The sequence below is a fragment of the Salvelinus sp. IW2-2015 genome, linkage group LG11, assembly GCF_002910315.2.
Source record: "Salvelinus sp. IW2-2015 linkage group LG11, ASM291031v2, whole genome shotgun sequence".
Lineage (NCBI taxonomy): Eukaryota > Metazoa > Chordata > Actinopteri > Salmoniformes > Salmonidae > Salvelinus > Salvelinus sp. IW2-2015.
Genome location: NC_036851.1, coordinates 35,897,913 through 35,919,240, shown reverse-complemented (window position 1 = coordinate 35,919,240; position 21,328 = coordinate 35,897,913). Strand labels below are relative to the sequence as shown.

The 21,328-nt window shown below is 41.3% G+C and overlaps 2 protein-coding genes across 6 annotated transcripts in view; both read left to right on the top strand.

Annotated features, from left to right (window-relative positions):
• Window positions 1-19,392, top strand: part of LOC111970299 (haloacid dehalogenase-like hydrolase domain containing 3) — a 354,076-nt gene extending 334,684 nt beyond the window's left edge. Inside the window, exons 1-4 of one of the 4 annotated variants that reach the window (XM_070445706.1) lie at window positions 13,110-13,921; window positions 15,227-15,286; window positions 18,128-18,465; window positions 18,682-19,392. In XM_070445706.1, coding sequence (XP_070301807.1) covers window positions 15,256-15,286; window positions 18,128-18,465; window positions 18,682-19,077 — 765 coding nt within the window. In that variant the 5' untranslated portion in view covers window positions 13,110-13,921; window positions 15,227-15,255 and the 3' untranslated portion in view covers window positions 19,078-19,392. Of the gene's footprint in view, window positions 1-13,109; window positions 13,922-14,476; window positions 14,925-15,226; window positions 15,287-18,078; window positions 18,466-18,681 lie in introns of those variants that run through there. The other 3 variants (XM_023996965.2, XM_023996964.2, XM_023996962.2) reach the window with 3 other exon arrangements.
• trub2 (TruB pseudouridine (psi) synthase family member 2) lies at window positions 9,222-13,014 on the top strand. 2 transcript variants are annotated; one of them, XM_023996959.2, is made up of 9 exons: window positions 9,235-9,274; window positions 9,411-9,491; window positions 10,150-10,287; window positions 10,450-10,524; window positions 10,676-10,737; window positions 10,878-10,959; window positions 11,068-11,140; window positions 11,400-11,536; window positions 12,366-13,014. In XM_023996959.2, the coding sequence occupies exons 1-9, from the start codon at window positions 9,241-9,243 to the stop codon at window positions 12,707-12,709; spliced, it is 1,026 nt and encodes a 341-aa protein (XP_023852727.1). In that variant the 5' UTR covers window positions 9,235-9,240; the 3' UTR covers window positions 12,710-13,014. The 2 variants fall into 2 exon arrangements, with proteins under 2 accessions (XP_023852726.1, XP_023852727.1); XM_023996958.2 differs by having other exon boundaries at window positions 9,222-9,491.
• Window positions 19,393-21,328: the final 1,936 nt, after the last annotated feature.

Here is a 21,328-nt window from a genome sequence, read left to right as displayed (position 1 = left end):
CCCTATACAGAGATTTCAGAAAATATTCATATCCCTTGATTTATTCCAAAGTCAAGGGGTGTGAATACTTTAATGGCACTGTATTTGTTTAAAATCTATCAATTGATGGTTTAATTTCAGACAGACAAATAATCATGTTTGTTTGCAAAATACTATATCCGCCTCACTCTCAGAGAAATAAGTAGTACTGCTAGGTTTTACACAGTCAAATGTAACAAATAACTAATAAAGAAATGTACAAATTATATATTTGTGACATCAATATGGTTTTTGTGCTTGATGGTTGTTGCGACTGCACTTGAAGAAACTTTCAAAGTTCTTGGCATTTTCCATATTGACTGACCTTCATGTCTTAAAGTAATGATGGACTGTCGTTTCTCTTTACTTATTTGAGCTGTTCTTGCCATAATAGGGACTTTGTCTTTTACCAAATAGGGCTATCTTCTGAATACCAACCCTACCTTGCCACAACACAACTGATTGGCTCAAACACATTAAGGAAAGAAATTCCACAAATGTTAATTGAAATGCATTCCAGGTGATTACCTCATGAAGCTGGTTGAGAGAATGCCAAGAGTGTGCAACGCTGTCATCAAGGCAAAAGGGTGGATACTTTAAAGAATCTAAAATGTATTTTGATTTGTTTAACACTTTTTTGGTTACTACATGATACCATATGTGTTATTTCCTAGTTTGATGTCATCACTATTATAATAAACAAAAACCCTGGAATGAGTAGGTGCGTCCAAACTTTTGACTGGTACTATATTTATATATATATATATATATATATATATATTTTTAAATAATGAATTACAGTAATATGAGATTTGTATGAAAAACTTTTACATTTCACATTTTTGTCATTTAGCAGAAGCTCTTATCCAGAACAACTTACAGTAAGTGCATTCATCATAATGAATGTTTGTCTATGGAGAGTGCATGACTGTGCTCAAATTTACACACCTGTCAGCAACGGGTGTGGCTAAAATAGCCAAATCCACTCATTTGAAGGGGTGTCCACATACTTCTGTATATATAGTAGGCCACACAAGCTCACAGAACGGAACCGCCGAATGCTGAAGCGCATAAAAATCGTCTGTCCTCAGTTGCAACACTCACTACCAAGTTCCAAACTGCCTCTGGAAGCAACGTCAGCACAAGAACTGTTCGTCGGGAGCTTCATAAAATGGGTTTCCATGGCCGAGCCACTGCACACAAGCCTAAGATCACCATGTGCAATGCCAAGCAGCGGCTGGAGTGGTGTGTTGCTCGCCGCCATTGGACTCTGGAGCAGTGGAAACGCTCTCTCTGCCAGGAGAACGCTATCTGCCCCAATGCATAGTTCCAACTGTAAAGTCTGGTAGAGGAATAATGGTCAGGGGCTGTTTTTCATGGTTCAGGCTAGGCCCCGTAGTTCCAGTGAAGAGAAATCTTAACGCTACAGCATACAATGACATTCTAGACGATTCTGTGTTCCATCTGTGGCAACAGTTTGGGGAAGGCCCTTTCCTGTTTCAGCATGACAATGCCTAAGTACACAAAGTGAGGTCGTTGTGGAAGAACTTGACTGGCCTTCACAGAGCCCTGCCCTCAACCCCATTGAACACCTTTGGGGTGAATTGGAAAACCGACTACGATCCAGGCCTAGTCGCCCAACATCAGTGGCCGACCTCGCTAATGCTCTTGGAAGCAAGTCCCCGCAGCAATTTTCCATCATCTAGCGGAAGGCCTTCCCAGAAGAGTGGAGGCTGTTATAGCAGCAAAGGGGTGGACCAACTCCATATTAATGCCCATGATTTTGGAATGAGATGTTCAACAAGCAGGTGTCCACATACTTTTGGTCATCTAGTGTAGCTAGTTGAGACAACCATTCCAGCTAAACAATGGATGTATAGCATTTTCAAATGTTCATACACATCTAAAGTCTATAAATACAAAATGTGAGAACAGTAATATTTTAGACAGACATGAAGTTACCCATAAGCAATAATTTCTAATGAAAAAACACAGAAAAATTGGTGGATATAACATTTCGGAAAGAAAAAAAAACTTGTCAACTTCAAATACACTATTAATACATTTTCCCCATGTGTCCATAGTTTGGTTTGTGTGGTTTCTCAAAAGAGTTGGGTTACATGTGAAAGTTTTGATATATTCATATATGCAATGTTTCATCACATAATACTGTTTGTTGATAGTGTGCTTCGCAGAGCTTTGCATGTTGTTTCAGAAGTCAGTGTGATGAATGAAACCTTTGTTTTCTGAGCCAAGGACAGTGATTGACAGCCTTCATGGGCCACACAGCACACTGTAAAAGCAGGGGCACAGACAGCACACTGTAAAAGCAGGGGCACAGACAGCACACTGTAAAAGCAGCGGGCACAGACAGCACACTGTAAAAGCAGGGGCACAGACAGCCACACTGTACAAAGCAGGGGCACAGACAGCACACTGTAAAAGCAGGGGCACAGACAGCACACTGTAAAAGCAGGGCACAGACAGCAACACTGTAAAAGCAGGGCACAGACAGCACATCTGTGAAAGAGGAGCACAGACAGCACACTGCAGAAGTGGCACAGACAGCACACTGCAGAAGTGGCACAGACAGCACACTGCAGAAGTGGCAGACACCCCACTGTGAAAGAGGGCACAGACAACAATTCACTTTACACTGAAAACACTCCGATATAAGTTGAATGGAGATATCAATGTTATGTAACTTGACAAATAAATAAATTCCCATCATTTGTTGGGTCTTTTCTCCACGCTCACTTTTTACTCCCTGATTAGTCCCTTACAAAAACTTACCTCTGGCCTGTGCCTCCCACACAAAGACTGCAACCCATCAGAGTCAATTATAAATTAACATTTAGGATTTATAATGTTTAGGTGTGTCACGGCCGTTTAAAGGAGTGGACCATGGTGCAGCGCGATTGGAATACATCTTTTAATTCCACGAAGAACACTTACCAAACGACCAAACAAACAGTGACGCCAACGTAGTGCTCACAGRCAACTAAACATGGACAACTACCCACCAAACCAACTTGGAAAATGGCAACCTAAATAGGCTCCCCAATCAGAGACAACGATAAACAGCTGTCTCTGATTGGGAACCCACTCAGGCCACCATAAACCTACAACCCCTAGACAATACAAAATYCCCATAGATAACAAAAACCCCTAGAAAAGACAAAAACCCCTAGACAATACAAAAACTAAACAAACCACCCCTTGTCACACCCTGACCTAACCAAATAATAAAGAAAGCAAATATAACTAAAGTCAGGGCGTGACAAGGTGTGAATAAAACCTATCAATAATCAATAATTACAGATCAGTTCACAGAATACCAATGCTCAATTCAATTGTGCGGCATTACAAAAAACGTGATAATTTGCACAAGCATACACTTAGTAATGCATGCATGTCACACACACACACAAGTTGCTTTATAGATGGAGTGATCGGTGATTCCTTTCTTCATACCCATRAGTCTGTATCATTCACCAAATCTCAGGACTTTACCTGAAGCCTCATAGAACACTACCACTGAGGTTTCACAGAACTAGTGTTGTGAAACTGGGAATCCATAACTGGGATTTCTGGAAACCCTGAGAATTTGGGGAAAGTTACCAGATTTTTGCGACCTTACATGACATAACATTACTTGCTACTGAAATTCCTCAGGACATTACCACTGAAGCTCCATGATTAGGCTAGTGCTGGAGGCTAGTGGAGTCGACTACTCTGACACAAGCATACCGTTTGATATTTGTGGATACAATGTCACATATAGCACTGGACACAGGGTAGGTGGTATCATCTTTATATTTTTTTGTACTAATTATGCATTGAGTGTTCTGTGTGTTTTATTATAATGTTTCTAATTAAAGAGACATTGGGGGCGCAGCACTGCTGCCAGTGTCACGAACGTCGTAGTGAGGAGACCAAAGCGCAGCGTGATGTGAATATATATTTTTAATAGAAGACGACTGAACACGAAGAACACCAAACAAAACGACTGTGAACGCTATAAACAATGAGTGCAGACATGCAACTTCACATAGACAATAACCCACAAACCAAACTGGAAAATGGCAACCTAAATAGGATCCCCAATCAGAGACAACGATAAACAGCTGCCTCTGATTGGGAACCAATCCAGGCCACCATAGACCTACATATGTCTAGACTAGACCTACATATGTCTAGACTAGACACACACACCTAGACATACAAAAACCCTAGACAAGACAAAAAACACACATACCACCCTCGTCACACCCTGACCTAACTAAAATAATAAAGAAAACAAAGAATACTAAGGTCAGGGCGTGACAGCCAGACCCTGAGCTCACCTGCGTGAATAGTTTTTTTGTTTATAGTTATATCTGGGGGTGCAACTTTTACTGGGGACAGGGGGGACATGTACCCCCCACATTCTGAAATACCATTTTTGTCCCCMCAGTTTTATAATTGGAATGTGATACAAAATGAGGCAACGGTGTGCTTTAGGACCATTCGTCAGACTCTGAGCGGTCGGGTAAACTGTTTTAATCAGACTGGATTAAACATTTTTTTAAACATTAATAATACAACAAAAAAATGGTTGGTGAATAACATTGCAGCTTAGAAACAAGAACTTACAATTAATTCCAAACACAAAAACCGCATGTCACGACTTCCGCCGAAGTCGGCCCCTCTCCTTGTTCGGGCGGCGTTCGGCGATTGACGTCACCGGCTTTCTAGCCATCGCCGCTCCATTTTTCATATTTCCATTTGTTTTGTCTTATTCCATACACACCTGGTTTTCATTCCCTAATCACACTGCATGTATTTAGTCCTCTGTTCCCCTCCATGTCTTTGTGTGAAATTGTTTCGTGTTACGTGATTATCGTTACGTGCCAGACTGGGTTTCATGTTTCTGTGTCTTTTGCACACAGTTTGTTTATTTTGGTATTTACAGTGTCTTGTATTGAACATTATTTGCACCTTGCACTTTTGCCTTGTGGGCTAGAGGTTTTTTAAGAAGCTGCGTTCTTCTGTTATTTTTATCTCCTGCCATAATAAAGTGTGCGCTTGTTCAATACTCCCTGCTCTCCTGCACCTGACTTCAGCCATAACACCGCATTTCAGGACATGCATATATGCTAAGCACAAATATTGCTGTAGCGATGCTACACTTCTAAAGCCAAAGTTGAGCACCTGGTTATATCGTTAAAATTTGTTTTGTTTTGTCTCAATCCAAGTGTGTCGCAAATTTGAAAGTGGATTGTACACACTCTTTAATAAATGGATCACTAGTCACTTTAATAATGTTTACATATCTTGCGTTACTCATCTCATATGTTTACAGTGACGGATTTAGGTATAGGCGACATGGGCAGCCGCCCAGTGCGGCATCTTCCCGGGGGCGGCACGGGGCGCCGGCACAAAAACATTTGGAATGGTGACATTTGCGCAATCAATTTTCTATCGCTAATTTGCACGTCACGTCAATGATATCATGTCACCATGTGGGACTGTGGATCAATTAACCTTGTTAGAGTGGGTGCCCTGATTCTAGTTTGTGAGCTCGGCGGGCTACTGCCTGGGAAGGTCTCCCACTCAGAAGTACGAGATGGGAAGGGGGCRGGGGTAGGTTGACCTCGGGTCTCCCCACTGGAAGCCAGAGGTGGGGGAGTCTATCAAATAGCGCACTTCTAACTTTGTACAGTACTAATGAAATTTGTAAATTAGTCACACTACGAAATGCTACCAAATAAACCACAATTCATTCATAATACTGTGAACATAAATTTTCACAGACATATTGTTGCATTTTTTTCTGGTTTGTGTAAAATCGTTAAGAATAATATAAAACCAGTCTGCACACCACCAAGGTGAATTGGTTTAGTCTTGACTCTTGGGTGACAGTGTTGGGGGATGGGTAATGTATTGATGCTTGAGTGCCAAATCAACACAAATTTGTTTCTATTTCTTATTTTTGACATTGATGAGTCTTATTTTTGTATATATTTTTATATAGTTTTAAATGTTATGATTATTTATTTATGTTGTTCCGAATGTCTGAATAAAAATTACAGTTAGTGCAGAATGGTGCTTTTTGGGGGGGGGGGATAGAAGTGGGGGTTCGCCAAGGGAGCCATACAAGCTAGAACCGCCACTGTATGTACAGTATATACTGTATTTTATACCATCTATTGCATTTTGCCTATGCAGCTCGGTCATTACTAATCAATATATTTAGATGTATATATTCTTATTCCATTCCTTTATTAGGTAGTGGTTGTGGAATTGTTAGATTACTTGTTAGATATTGCTGCACTGTCGAACTAGAAGCACAAGCATTTCGCTACACTTGCAATAACATCTGCTAACCATGTGTATGTGACCAATAAAATGTGATTTCATTTGGTGTGTGACCTTCTTAATCCTAATCGCCATAATATGCAGAAAGCGTTACAATCACTACAGGGGGTTGTATGGATTCAGTGAGTAAATCAACCACCATCACCTACTCCTGTGAGTTTCTGCTCACTTTCCGAGACTAAGCTCACACTCTCAAAACAGCATTGCCTTAAATATTGGTTGTTCTACAAAGTCAAAAAGGGAAACTAAGAAGCGAGGCTCAAGAGATGGTGTTAGGAACAGACTATGGAGGCGGGGAAGCCTTCACCTGCTCCCGGTGATAACCCTGTCAAATGTGTGGTCACTAAATAATAAACTGGATGAGTTAGCGGCAAGGGCTACATTTCAAGAGGATTTTAGGATAAGTAATTTAATCTGCTTTACAGAAACATGGCTCAAGCAGGACAATATTGATGTGAACATTGATGGATACGCTGTTTTTAGAGCAGATCGAATCAAAATAACATCACATACTGTAAATCATAAGGCGGGCCCGGGGGCTATGTATCTTTGTAGATAATACTTGGGCCATTTGTGTATGGGGATTTTAATACGCTCTCCCTCTGCTAGCACCTCCCCACTCTGCAACACTATGTCGCCTGTCCAACTCGCTCAACTCGCATCCTGGACCAGCGATATGTCAAGGTAGAGGACGCATACAAGGCAGTGTGCAGAGCACCGATCGGGAAATCATACCATCATACCAACGTTATTCATCTCCTACTGAGATACAGGCAGCAGGTGAAACGCGAAAAACCCGTAGAGAAATCCATTCAGGTATGGACAGAGAGTAGAGAGGAGCTCAATGATTGCTTTGACGTCACAGACTGGAAGGTGTTCTTTGACTCGTGCAGGGATCCCCACGAGTTGACAGACAGCATCACATCATACATCCAGTTCTGTAAGGATACTGTCATTAACACAAAAACATTCAGAGTATTTCCGAACAACAAACCCTGGTGTCTWAGGACTTGAACATGAGCCTCAATTAAAGGAAGTATGCGTTCCTGAAAGGAGATACTGATGCTGTAAAGGAGAAAAAAAATGAATTCAGGTCAAAATGGGGAAAGCTAAAAAGGACTTCAAGGATAAAGTGGAGCAGCGGTTCTGTACAGGCAATCCAAGACAAGCATGGGAAGGGCTTAATGCAATGATGGGAAGAGAAAGGAAAATAGAGAACAATAAAAGTTCAGACTGTTCCTCCTTTGTAAACGACTGATGATGCTACCCTGACCTCGGTAAACACGGTGGCTTTCAACATGCAAAATCATATGCACACATGTATTTATTGATTTTAGTTCAGCTTTCAATACAATGCAAAGACAAACACTCCTGAAACGACTACTGGACCTGAATGTCAACGGATCAAGGACTTTTTAACTTACCGCCCACAGAGGGTCCTCATGAATGGGGCCCTCTCTGATGAACTGACCCTGAACACAGGGGCGCCCCAGAGGTGTGTCCTTTCACTGCTGTTGTTTTCTATCTACACTAACGAGATGAAGATCCAAGGAAATAATGTGACCATTTTCAAGTACATGGATGACATGGCTCTGGTAGGACGCTATTTTTAAAGATGCTAAGTCAGATGGGGACAGCTCATTTAAACAGACCAACAACCTTCATGAATGGTGCCGGTCAAGTGCCCTCCACATCAATGTGGAAAAGACAAAGGATCTGATCATCAATGGCAACAATTTGCCAATGTCCCAACCACTCTCTCCGAACGACCAACCAGTGGATGTGGTTAAGTGTTTCAAATCAAGTGAAATGTTATTTGTCACATGAGCCAAATACAACAGTGAAATGCTTACTTACAAGCCCTTAACCAACAATGCAGTTAAGAAAAATACCAAAAAAATACAATTACAAAAATAATAAATAAAAGTAACAAATAATTAAAGAGCAACAGTAAAATAAAAATAGCAAGGCTATATACAGGGGGTACATGGTACAGAGTCAATGTGCGGGACCACCGGTTAGTCGAGGTTAGTCAAATAACTAACACAAATTGATAACATGCTGAGTTTGCAGACTGTATTTTGTTTAAAGCAAGCCAGCGCCTGTTTTTAATCAGGAAATTGAGGTCAGCCAGGATGTTCTGGAGAGTGTGTACAGCAGCTTGGTGGAGAGCATCCTCACGTTCAACATGACAGTCTGATATGGTAATCTGAGCGTGAAGAGCAAAAGCAAACTGAACAGAATAGTAAAAAGTAATTGGTCGACCACAGGCACATTTGAGCAGTCTGTTCCACAAGGCAACCAAAAAGAGGGCACTGGCTGTCATTGGCGACCCCTCCCACCCTCTACACCCTCAGTTCGAGAGGCTTCCCTCTGGCCGGTGCTTCAGAATGTCCATGGCCAAGAAGAAGGTGTTCAAACATTCGTTCCTTGTGCAGTTGGACTACTAAATGCAAAGTAAATTGTATCAGTATATATACATATCTATCCAGTGCAGTTGAGACAGCAGTCAGTTGTGAGTGAATGTATCAATGTCCTCTGATTTTAGTGTATGCAACATGACTGGTGTGTATGGTGTGAGAATGTATGTGTATATGATCCTTTTAATGGAAGGTGATGCCAAAGAAAAATGTCCATCCTGGAATAACAATAAAGTTTTATTATATTCTATTATTTTGACAACTCTAACTCTAACATTTATTTATTTGGGATTAGGTTTAAATAAATACAATTCAATTTAAATTCAATTCATGGGAAACATTTGTTAAAGTGGCCAAGGCAAGTGAAGTAACTACTCCAGCTCGTTAGGTGGCAGTGTTCTGGAATATCTAAGTCACATCTACGCGTGCGCATCAGTTCCACATGTTGACATTGCCGAGATGTGAAACATTGCCAGGTTGGAACTGCGTTTATGTGAAATTTGACCAAGTACAGCGTTATTTAACACCGTTTATGGGTAACAAATGCTGGACAATATTTGTTTAGATCTAGAGTCATGACGACGCCATCTGTTCGCGTGTTTCATAAACTAGAGGGATTGTTTTCCATTTACAAACCCCCCGGTGTCCACTGGAAACTCGTCCGGGATACCGTCGAGACAAACCTGCTCAAAGGTACTGTAACGTTACTGACACTAGCATCTACTTTTGCACTACAAATGCAACATAATCCCCCATGTTGTTATTTTGATAATTGCCTGCTTAATTGTAKTTTGATTAATCAGGCTGTAGTACACAATTATTGGTATATTCAGCCTGGAAATAATGCCTGCAAAATCGTGTAAATGTACATTACAAGCCAGGATGTTGAATAAAATTAACGTTACATTTAAACTTACTCTACATGTTGTCTGTGCGGTTTGCACAATAGCTGCTCGTAATTTGAGACAAAATATCCCCTGGAAAGTATTGTTTACCCGACATTTTAGAGAGCCGGTAATGTTTAGTAGTAACGTTATATGGTTGAGTTGCTACTGCTGTTACCTAATGGGTTTACCACTTGACAAGAAATGCCAGCAAGGGATTTCCTGTCACATGTCCAGTTCATTCACAGCAGTGCAGTTGAAGGAAATTAGAGAATCATTTTACATCTTACATTTCTAGTCATTTAGCAGACGCTCTTATCCAGTAGCAAGAGCATATATTTTCATAAAAAATATTCGTCCTGATCCCCCTGGGAATCGAACCCACAACCCTGGCATTTCAACCGCCATGCTCTACTAACTGAGTCAGACGGGACCGATGATGATGTTGATGCAATCTCTCTCCAAAGGGATAAATGCTGCCCCTCCTCCAGCCCCTCGTCAGCGGGTCCAGTTCCTGGCTAAGCCCACCACTGTTGTGGCTGAGGGTTCCAATGAGCTCACCCTGTCTGCAGCCTCTGTCCCAGCTTTGGCTCATCACCCTCTGGGTATGTTCAGGTTCACTGTACAATCACTTCCAAGTCTTTCATGACCTGTCCCTTACACAACCTATAAGTGCATTCACATGTACTTTAAAGGTGAGGCTCTCCATATCGTAATGATGCTGGATTCGTGTGAATTCAATAACGGTCTTACTGTTTTCTTGTCAGTGAGTGGACCTGAGTTCCAGCACATAGGAGTAGGAGTGGGACATCGCCTGGACGTATTCTCGTCTGGAGTTCTAGGTGTGACTTTCTGTCATGTCCTCCAAATTACAAAAAATATATATATTGCTGAGGGATATGCTCATTTGAACCACATCGGGCCTGCATTACTGCACCAATATAAGTTTTCATGTTTGATCATTACATCATCATGGCATCTGTTTCTCCTCAGTTCTAGGTGTTGGCCAGGCAAACAAGGCTCTGACTGATCTCTACAGATCTCATGTCACTAGAGTAAGCGTTCATCTCTATTTATGTTACAAGTAAAAGAGCATACAGTTTATTGGAGGTGGAAAATCGATATGGCATCGTTCTGATAGAATGCTGAGATTGCCATGATGCATTTCTTGCTCAACTTTCGATAATTTATTCAGGATTATACATTGGAAGGTGAATTGGGGATGGCCACAGATAATTTCTCTCACACAGGCCGCCTCATAGAGAGGACCACATATGGTAGGTACAGCAGCACTTTATTTTTTTGCCTTTCACCTTGTTGAAATAAATACAGAATCTATAAAAACATTATCTTGACTGTGTAGCAACCCTTGACATGCCTTCCAGATCACATCACACGGGACAAGCTGGAGAGAGTCCTGGCCATGATGCAAGGATCCAATCAGAAAGCCCTGCTCACGTACGTCCACCATTCATTCTAGTTCTGTGGTCCACCTCTTATCCCTCTCTGTTCACCTTACTTTATCTACTCACTGAACCAAGGTATATTGCAATTAGAGCATTCCCATAGACCTGTACCAATTCAACCCCATTACTTACCAAACTAATGCTGTGATATAAGTGCCAGTCAGTTGTTGTCAGTGCCAGTGAAAGCTTATTTGTTATTTTTGCTATACCTAGTGTGTGGAGCAGTGTAGGATAACTGTTTGTTCTGCCAGGTACTCTAAGGTGGACATGAGCACCCAGGGGGCCTATGAGCTGGCTGTGAAGGGGGAACTGCGTCCCGATGGGAAGTCTCCCCCTATTATGACAGGCCTGCGTTTATTACACTTCCAACCACCCCATTTTACCTTGGGTAATTGTATTGCCACCTCCAGTTTCACCTATACTGTACAACACCCTGCTAGATAGACACTTGATCACACACAGTACCAGTACACACAAAGACACAGGGACACACTCGCATGCAATAGGACATGGCACATGGCTCTTTCTAACTGATGAACTGCAACAGACACCTTGTTGCATTAGATATGTATCCGGTATTCTTGAATAGTGGGGCAATTCCATGATGACCGAGTGACACTGAGACTGATTTTTCGCTTTAAAATGTATGCCAAACCAATGATTGCAAAGTTAAACAAACCATACAACTCTATGCACAAGAACTACAGTATAAATTGTTAAAAGTAATTATTGTGCATAGTTGTATGGTTTGTGTAACTTTGCAATCATTGGTTTTTGTTTGACATACAGTATTATGTTACCGTGGAACTACCCAGTGCTCAATTCAATTTATACACTTGACCCTCTTTCCCTAATGCATGTGTAAATATTGTACTATAAATCAAATCTGTTATCGTGGAATTGCCCAGTGCTCAATTCAATGTATACACTCCCCTCCCCCTTACCCAATACATGTGTAAATATGGTACTATAAATTGTTTCTTTCTGTATTATACATATTTCTCAAATGTTAATTCTATTCTACTGCCATTTACTTTGTTCATATTCTTATTTTTTTACTATTTCATATTGTTATTGCATTGTCAAGAAGGAACCTGCAAGTAAGCATTTCGTTGGACAATGTATACCATGCATGTCCCGTACATACGACTAATACAACTTGAAACTTGCTAATTCAGTTTTGTACATTTCATTAACCAGTTTTCTCCCTCTCACAGAGGTGCAGTGTTTGAATGAAACACAGCGGTACCTGTGCAGAATCCTGCATGAAGTGGGCTTGGAGCTCCGCAGCACGGCTGTATGTAAGGGAGTGCGCCGCACTCGAGACGGACCCTTCACCATACAACACGCCTTGACCCATCAACACTGGACTTCCCCAGATGTCATACAGGCCATCAGACAGTACCGCTCTTCCAGAAAGGCTAGCAAAGCCAAGCACACACAGCCAGGGAAGGATACAGGAACAGCCAGTCAGAGACAGGAGATGTCAGAAGAAGCAGCAGTCACTGGTGATTCCCACCGGTTACACTCTGTATTGACCTCAAAAGCATTTGGCTCTTGATGTCCTTGGAATAGATATCCTTGAAAGCTACATCAGCCTCAAAACATACTGGTTTTAGTCAATGAAGATGTAGCCTCTGTCACAGGCTTTCACCTCACCTACAAGTGTGAAGCCTGGAGCCTAGGCTAATGAAGATGTGGCTGTTGGAAAGCCAATTTTTATTTTCATGTGCAATGTCTGCTTTCTTTATGCCAATATATGACCTGTTTGTATCAGTCAATATCTGTTCTTTTAAATTAAAATATACCAAATTATGTGATAATCTCAATCTGTAGGGGGAGCTAATAAATTTATACATATTCTTAGTTCTAAGAAACACCAGTAAGTAGCTTGAGCCATCCCAACATTAGCCCTTGATCATGACTCTCAGTTCCATTACATTACTCATAAGTCATTGATTGGGTGAAGGCGTCTTCTTTATTGGGGTTTTGTTAAGATCCCTGRCGCTTGTTTTGAACATTAACACGCATTGCTTGCAGTACAGTTTTGGAAACAAGGACCTTATCTTTCATATCAGCACGCAATAAGTTTAAAAAAACAAAAGGTTAAATTGATACACCTTTTTAGCAATCTATCGTGCTCTGAACGCCTGTGTATGTAATGGAAAAAGGCCACCAGAAACGTGTTGTTACTGAAAAATACTGTCGCCTGCAACTGATAAAGCCGGTAAACTGTGTATATTTTGCGTTAAATTATTTGGATGTTATATGAACGAACGTAACGGGCTTCTGTTTCTAGAACCGTATCGCAATTGAAAATCGATTCACGTTTAAATATAATATTTTGCTGCCAGAGCCAGTCTACTTCTAAAATAACATACAAGGTCCTTGAACCTTAAGACAGGCTCCTTATTAAGAGTAAGCACATATTGGGCTATCCCAACATTAGATGGCAGCACAAGCACAGTTATTTGTCACAATTTAGAATGTATTCACTCTATTTTGAACGTCCTGTAACTTTTTGTCCAACCTCAGTATTAAAATACATTTATGCAAAGGATTAATAACAACAAACATTACACGGTAGGCTACATGTTTGAGTGCAGGACTCAAATGGAACCATTCCTTCTGTGCAAGAGATTCCGTGGTGATATTTGAAGTGCTGCACCCTAGGACCGACTGGCAGTAAGAGTATACCTCTCGTTGCATTGTAGCAAATATACTGGTAACTAACCCTTCTTCTGTCTGTGATTGTAGCGTCGAGAGTGATCAGGTACGATACACACTTCGGTTATCTTCCTTGGCATATCATTTAACTCCGATGTTGTCATATATGCTGCTGCTACTGTTTATCCTGTTGCTTAGTCACTTTATCCCTACCTATAAATCAGTGGCGAACCGTAACTATGGCCCTAGTCTTCAGAGGGCCCAAAAATCTTCCAATACGTTGTATCAAACTCAAATCAAGAAAATAACAGAAAACATAGTATCATTTATTATATCTTCTGTAGTCTGAAAATTCTAGTTCTACTGAAGGAGGAATGAAAACAGGCCTGGCCGAGCCTCGGAGACAGAAAATCATAACAATACAAAAGCACAACCATTTTCCCAAATGAAATTAACAAAAGTTATTTTATGACCATCACACTAACCAGTGATCTAAAGTTTAAATGCAGCAATGTCTCAGTCATTATTTTCAGAGATCGCAAACATCAAGTGAGCTGCAAAAAGTGCCATTCACCAGATTATCATTTGTAAACAAAGTTTGAAAGTTAAAAGGGTGGTGCTAACAAATTAGCAACAACATCCACATGGGAGCTAATAACAGCTACTACAGCCGCTATTGCCATTGACACACTACTACGACACTAGCTAGCTAACATTACCAGCATTTCCGTGGGAAAACTACTGCTTGCGCCTCTGATTATTTGCTCGTCTTGCGCCCTCAGTAGTGATGTGTTTAGGCCTTAGAGAAAGAGAAGGGTGCAATTTCGGCCTGCATTCCTGTATCTGCAGGAACCCCTCTTTATACTTCTATGAGTACATTTTTAGGTTAGGGAAGGCAGAAGCGATCCAGTACAGTAGGTGGCGTTATTGAACAATAACGTTGGATACCAGCCGTCGATTAAACCCACAGAAGAAGGGGTGGGGTGACAATGGGCACGGTTTTCCTGCAGCTCTGTTAACGATGCCGAGGGCTGGTGTTCAGAATTTTGGCGCGAAGGACACTGCCAGTTTATCCAGCTAGTCCTAAGGAGGACTCCGGGACACAGCAGGTGAGAGGTGGGAGTGACACTTTGTGCTAGCTAGCCAGCACACTATGGGGTGTGATTCATGCCAGAATTAAGCCTGATCTGGAGAAGGTCTGTATGGAGGAGTGGGCCAAAATCCCTGCTGCAGTGTGTGCAAACCTGGTCAAGAACTACAGGAAATGTGATCTCTGTAATTGCAAACAAAGGTTTCTGTACCAAATATTAAGTTCTGCTTTTCTGATGTATCAAATACTTATGTCATGCAATAAAATGCTAATTAATTACTTAAAAATCATACAATGTGATTTTCTGGATTTTTGTTTTAGATTCCGTCTCTCACAGTTGAAGTGTACCTATGATACAAATTACAGACCTCTACATGCTTTGTAAGTAGGAAACACTGCTGATTTTGCAGGTTATCAAAAACGTGTTCTCCCCACTGTATTTCTTAACGATATCACAACTTAAATATAGCCTACTTACTCCTCAATTGGATCAWGTAAATCTTGGTAATTATTTTCATAGTTTCATTAGAAACTATCTGGGGCAGATACTCAAATCGCTTCTGTCGCTTGTAAAAAACAAGAATGAATGAATGTGTCCCCGCCGAGCTCTCAAATACCGTGCCAGTCTCTCACTTTATGTACGGTCACTGCAATCCGGATTCCTTGGGACGTCCTTATACTAACACTAAACTTGACCAATTTACATTATTATACTTTTTTATTTTGTTTTATTTTGTACCTTTTTAACTAGGCAAGTCGGTTAAGAACAAATTCTTATTTTCAATGATGGCCTAGGAACAGTGGGTTAACTGCCTTGTTCAGGGGCTCCCTCTGTACTTAAGAGGGAGGGACATCCCAAGGATCCCGATTAGCACAGACCCTCTGGGAAAGTCTATGAACTGCTCTATTCGACTGAAGGGACATCCCAAGGATCCCTAATAGCACCTATGAACTCTGAAAGCTGTGGACACAACTGTTTTTGGTTGTCTGTCGCACTGGTAACAACACAGTCTGTGATTGGCTAACAACATTTAGATCTGTATACAGCGAGATAAGATAACATAACATGCCATGACCTCATGGCATGTTATGTTATCTTATCTCGCTGTATACAGATCTAAATGTTGTTAGCCAATCACAGACTGTGATTGAGGGAAAGACAGAGTATCTATAGATTGGGCATCATCTTTTCTAGGCCATTAGCGATAACAGGAAATACACAAGCCGTAGGCTACACTATAGTTCAGTGTGTCTACGTTGGAATGTCTGCTTGCATGGGAAAAATTGTAAGTTTCTAACATTTATGGTTGAGATTTAATTAATATAAATATAAACTATGCACATTATGACTCATTAATACGCGATGCAGGCATCACGTACACGCTAGTAAGGCGTTGGTATCATGTCAGGTGGTACGGTTGCCTAGGCTTATGTCCCTGATCACCCCCCATAGCACACGGTGTCGCTAACTACCTCTGCACCTCGACTCGGTACTGGTACCCTGTGTATATAGCCAATTTATCATTACTCATTGTGTATTTATTCTTCTTGTTAGAATTGTTCTATTATTTATTTGTATTCTCTGCATTGTTGGAAAGGGCTCGTAAGTAAGCATTTCACTGTTAGTCTGTTGTTTACGAAGTATGTGACAAATAAAATTTGATTTGTTTCATGGTTAAAAAGTATACACCATGACGAACGTCAGCATGTAATAACGCGTGTAACGCAAGCAGTCTCGGTACACATGCCCCTATGTGTGTTGTCAGTGGTGTAGTGGAGGGTATACACCGTATAGCCACTTATTTTTCAATGGGCATTGCGTATACTCACTTCTTAATCCCCTCGATGCGTATCAAAGTAGCCTAGTGTAGTGGTCTAGTGGAGGTATATGTCATATCAATTAATAAGGTTGATGGAACATATCAGAATGTTTAGCTTAAAATGTTGATTAACTATTATTTCTTCACATTTTAGGTGCAGCAATGTGCACACGGTGCAGGCCTACATGCGAATGTTCCAAAATGCAATTTACAGGAAAATAATTCTAAAATGTGCTACACCCATACCTGAAAGCAGTTAAGAGATAGAAATATCCATTAGAAATTTTAGAAAGAAGGGAGCTCTAAAGATGCAACAACTTACAACTATCATGGGTTGCTAATATGACTAGGATCATACCTTTGGCTGCTAGACAATGAAATAAAGTTTAAAGTAAACCAATAGAACAGGAGAACATTGAGGTCTTTATAAAATAATTGTCTCCATGTTTCTATGGTGGGATTTTGGCTACAGGCTACTATGAAGCAAGGCAAAACATGCCTCATAATGTCATGAAATAAAACGTATGGAAGGAAAAATATAGCGATGCTAATGGTAGACCTAACCTTCTTCTGGTAGATGGAAAGGCTTTCCCAAAAACTCTCAATTTAAAATGTTAACTAGCTATAAAGTAGTCTTTGCCTACCTGGCAGAATGATATCATGATTATCTGCATCAATCCAGTGGCCATTTGTTTTGCTAACAACATCTCAGAAACACTGCTAACCAAACAGCAGTTCTAGGTGCCTGCCACTTAAATTAAATGATAACTACACAACAACAAATACAATTCCCAGACCTTAGTGGTCTCCTGATGTGGTTTAAGCATTGTTATGGACATAGAACATCCTATTTAGTTGTTTTTCTATTAAAAAATGGTGACTTAGAGAGCGAAAACTAGAAACATTTTTTACCAATCAGAAACCTGCAAATTTCTGGCTTAATTGACAGCCTCCATTTATCTGTTTCACTAGTAGGCCTACCTGCACAGTATGGGTTGGCCTGACTGTGAAAGATAGTTGTAGGTCATTCAGAGTGTATGTCACTGTTTCCCATACATTTTCACACAGAGCATCTTTCTTTCACCGGGCAGGCCATTTGGGAAATGTTTTGCTCAATTAGAGTATACTCACTTCTCCAGGCACCACTATGTGGTGTTATCATTGAGCAACTAACAAAAAAGTCAGTATCTATCACTGTGGGATCATTCAGTTAGAAATAAAACAGTATCTGGACTTCCAGAGCTTTTTTGTGCTTTATTTTGCAGCCTTTGCTATTTCGTCAAATTTTCTTTTTGTCAATGCAGTGAAAGTAGACTACCCATTTTTCATACTTTTCCTGATTTCCTCCATCAGCTACATCTACAACATGAGATGCGTGTGGATGTGTGTATTTCTGTGGCAGGTGTGATGCGTGTGCCACTGCGCTGGGTGCTGTGGGATGTGAAAGACACCCTGCTGAAGGTGCGCAGTTCTGTCGGGGAACAGTACTGCCAGGAGGTCAAGCGAACAGCAGGTTTCAGTCTTAACCCTACAGAGGTGGAGGCTGCCTTCCGCCAGTCCTTCCACCAGTACTCCAAACTCTACCCCAACTACGGTACTGCCCAGGGCCTGGGAGGGAAGGCCTGGTGGATGGGAGTGGTTCGGGACACCTTCGCCCAGTGTAGAGTACAGGACGCAGCCCTACTGGACACACTGGCCCACAACTTGTATCATGGCTTCTGCAGCCCTAATAACTGGGAGGTGAGGGGATTATAATAATTGTTTCTATCAGCATTACAGTATGTTGTATAATTCATGTAACATCTCCAAAAATTTGATATTATGATTGCGCAAAATGATCTTGTATACCTACATGCATTCATTAAAATAGTTTAAATGTAAACCATCCTCAATATCTATCAATTGGAACAATTGTGCCACATTGTGAAATTAATAGCCTGTATCTTCCGTCCTAAGGTATTTCCAGACTCGGCGAAGACCCTGGAGAGCATATCCTCCCTGGGACTGAAGCAGGGTGTGGTGTCCAACTTTGACAATCGCCTGGAGGGGATTCTACGAGGCTGTGGCCTGCTGTCTCACTTCAGCTTCCTGCTCACCTCAGAGGAGGCCGGTATAGCCAAGCCTAACCCAGCAATCTTCCACCAGGCACTAGAGAAATGTGGCGTAACAGCCGCGAGTGTAGCGCACATTGGGGACCATTATGTCTATGACTATGTGACCTCTCGGTCACTGGGCCTCCATGGGTACTTGCTGGACAGACAGGGCAGGAATAAATACCCTGATGTTCCCCCACAGCATCGATTAAAGACCCTGGAGGAGCTACCTGCACGTCTCCAGCAACATATGGACTAAATGTTATCTATTACACAAGTAAACTCAAGCCAGGATTCAAACAAACCGCACTGTGCCAACATTTCACTGCACTTGACATTAAAGTATAAAAAAAWAWATATAAAATCCAAGCCTTAATCTATGGCAGTGAAACTAGCCCCAAAACTTAACATATGCAATGACCACTTTTAGATTATCTAAATATGTACATATAATTTATCTAATGTTTTCGTAACTTATTTCGCCAATACGTTTTATATCACGTTGTGACACCCTCCAATTAATGGATTATGTTCAATAAATAAAAATGCCTGTTCTACAGCCAGTGCTACATTCTTCTACGACTTAACTCCTCTCTTGGAAATGAATACATTTTTTCATACAGCATTAGATTTCAGCTCACTTGAGCTGAGACAAGGAGGAATCGGGCCGGTTATTTATGGTCGTGGCTAGATGTGATGCTGCTAATGTCAAAGTGATATCAAAAGTTGCATGTTTGAGTCGCATCAGGAAGATTTTTTTTGCATTTTACCTAACCTTAACCTAATTCTCCTAACCTGCTACATAGGTTCTCCAAACCTGCTAGTCACTTCTGACATTAACTGCATCACATCCAGTCAAAACTGTTATCTGACATAAAAAGCTATGATTGAGAGAAGCACTCCAAAGTGCATCCACTCTGACGGCAGGAACCAGTCTTTATTTGTTTGCATGGGTGGTCCGTCACACCATTCAGTACAACCCAGTGAAAAGCATACCGCTATCCATTAAGCCTATTTTCAGTGTTGTGTAGTTTTGGCCTAAAAGGCATGAATTCTTTGTTGGTCTTTCATTATAGTAGAGCTCTTTTGTTACACAGCAAATTGGCCAGTGTTACCTTTTCAATGTAACATTCTTTGTGTTGATTAAGGAGTTAACATTTTCAACATTGAGTGTTACTATGAGCCCATCCTCCCCAACGAACTTAAATTAAGCGTGTACCAGAATGAGGCTCACACTTCACTGCCTATTGTTACTGCAGTGAGGAAATCCCCATCTTCAGAGAATCTTTTTCTCTACAGAGAATAACTTCTCCACAGATAATTGTTGTCTGGAGCTCAAAAAGCAGTAGCCTAGCAGTATGCAAGTCAGGGAGCCAAATTAACGTCTCTTTAAATGTGATTAAATACTTTAACGTCATAGAACACATGCTATATAATTATAGAGTAAGATACAAGTTCCTTTGTCTATAGGTCAGCTGTTTGTATACGGTGCATTCGGAAAGTACTCAGACCTAGTCTTTTTCCACATTTTGTTACGTTAAAGCCTTATTCTAAAATTAATAAAATATTTTTTTTCCTCAGTCTACACACAATACCCCATAATGACAAAGTGAACAAAGGTTTATACATTATTTACATAATTATTCAGACCCTTTGCTATGAGACTCAAAATTGAGCTCAGGTTCATCCTGTTTCTATAACTTGATTGGAGTCTACCTGTGGTAAATTCAATTGATTGGACATGGTTTGGAAAGGCGCACACACCTGTCTATATAAAAAGGTTGCACAGTTGACAGTGTATGCCAGAGCAAAAATCAAGCCATGGAGTCAAAAGGAATTGTCCGTAGAGTTCCGAGACAGGATCGTGTTGAGGCACAGATCTGGGGAAGGGTACCAACACATTTATGCAGCATTGAAGGTCCCTAAGAGCACAGTGGCTTCCATCATTCTTAAATGGAAGAAGTTTGGAAACACTAAGACTCTTCCTAGAGCTGGCTGCCCGGCCAAACTGAGCAATCAGGGGAGAATGGCCTTGGTCAGGGAGGTGACCAAGAACCCGATGGTCACTCTGATAGAGCTCCTCTGTGGAGATGGGAGAACCTTCCAGAAGGACAACCATCTCTGCAGCACTCCACCAGTCAGGCCTTTATGGTTGAGGGGCCAGATGGAAGCCACTCCTCAGTAAAAGGCACCTGACAGCCCGCTTGGAGTTTGCCAAAAGGCACCTAAAGGACTCTGTCCATGAGAAACAAGATTCTCTGGTCTGATGAAACCAAGATTGAACACTTTGGGCTGAATGCCAAGTGTCACGTCTGGAGGAAACCTGGCACCATCCCTACGGGGAAGCATGATGGTGGCAGCATCCTGCTGGGGGGATGTTTTTCTGCGGCAGAGACTAGGAGACTAGTCAGGATCGAGGGAAAGATGAACGGAGCAAAGTACAGAGGATCCTTGATTAAAAACCTGCTCCAGAGCACTCAGGACCTCAGACTGGGGCGAAGGTTCACCTT

Excerpts from the sequence above, each read along its gene's own strand:
- trub2 (XM_023996958.2), top strand. The coding sequence starts at position 9,374 with ATGACGACGCCATCTGTTCGCGTGTTTCATAAACTAGAGGGATTGTTT. Across the intron at positions 9,492-10,149 it reads CGAGACAAACCTGCTCAAAG|GGATAAATGCTGCCCCTCCT; the intron begins GTACTGTAACGT and ends CTCTCTCCAAAG. Across the intron at positions 10,525-10,675 it reads ATTCTCGTCTGGAGTTCTAG|TTCTAGGTGTTGGCCAGGCA; the intron begins GTGTGACTTTCT and ends GTTTCTCCTCAG.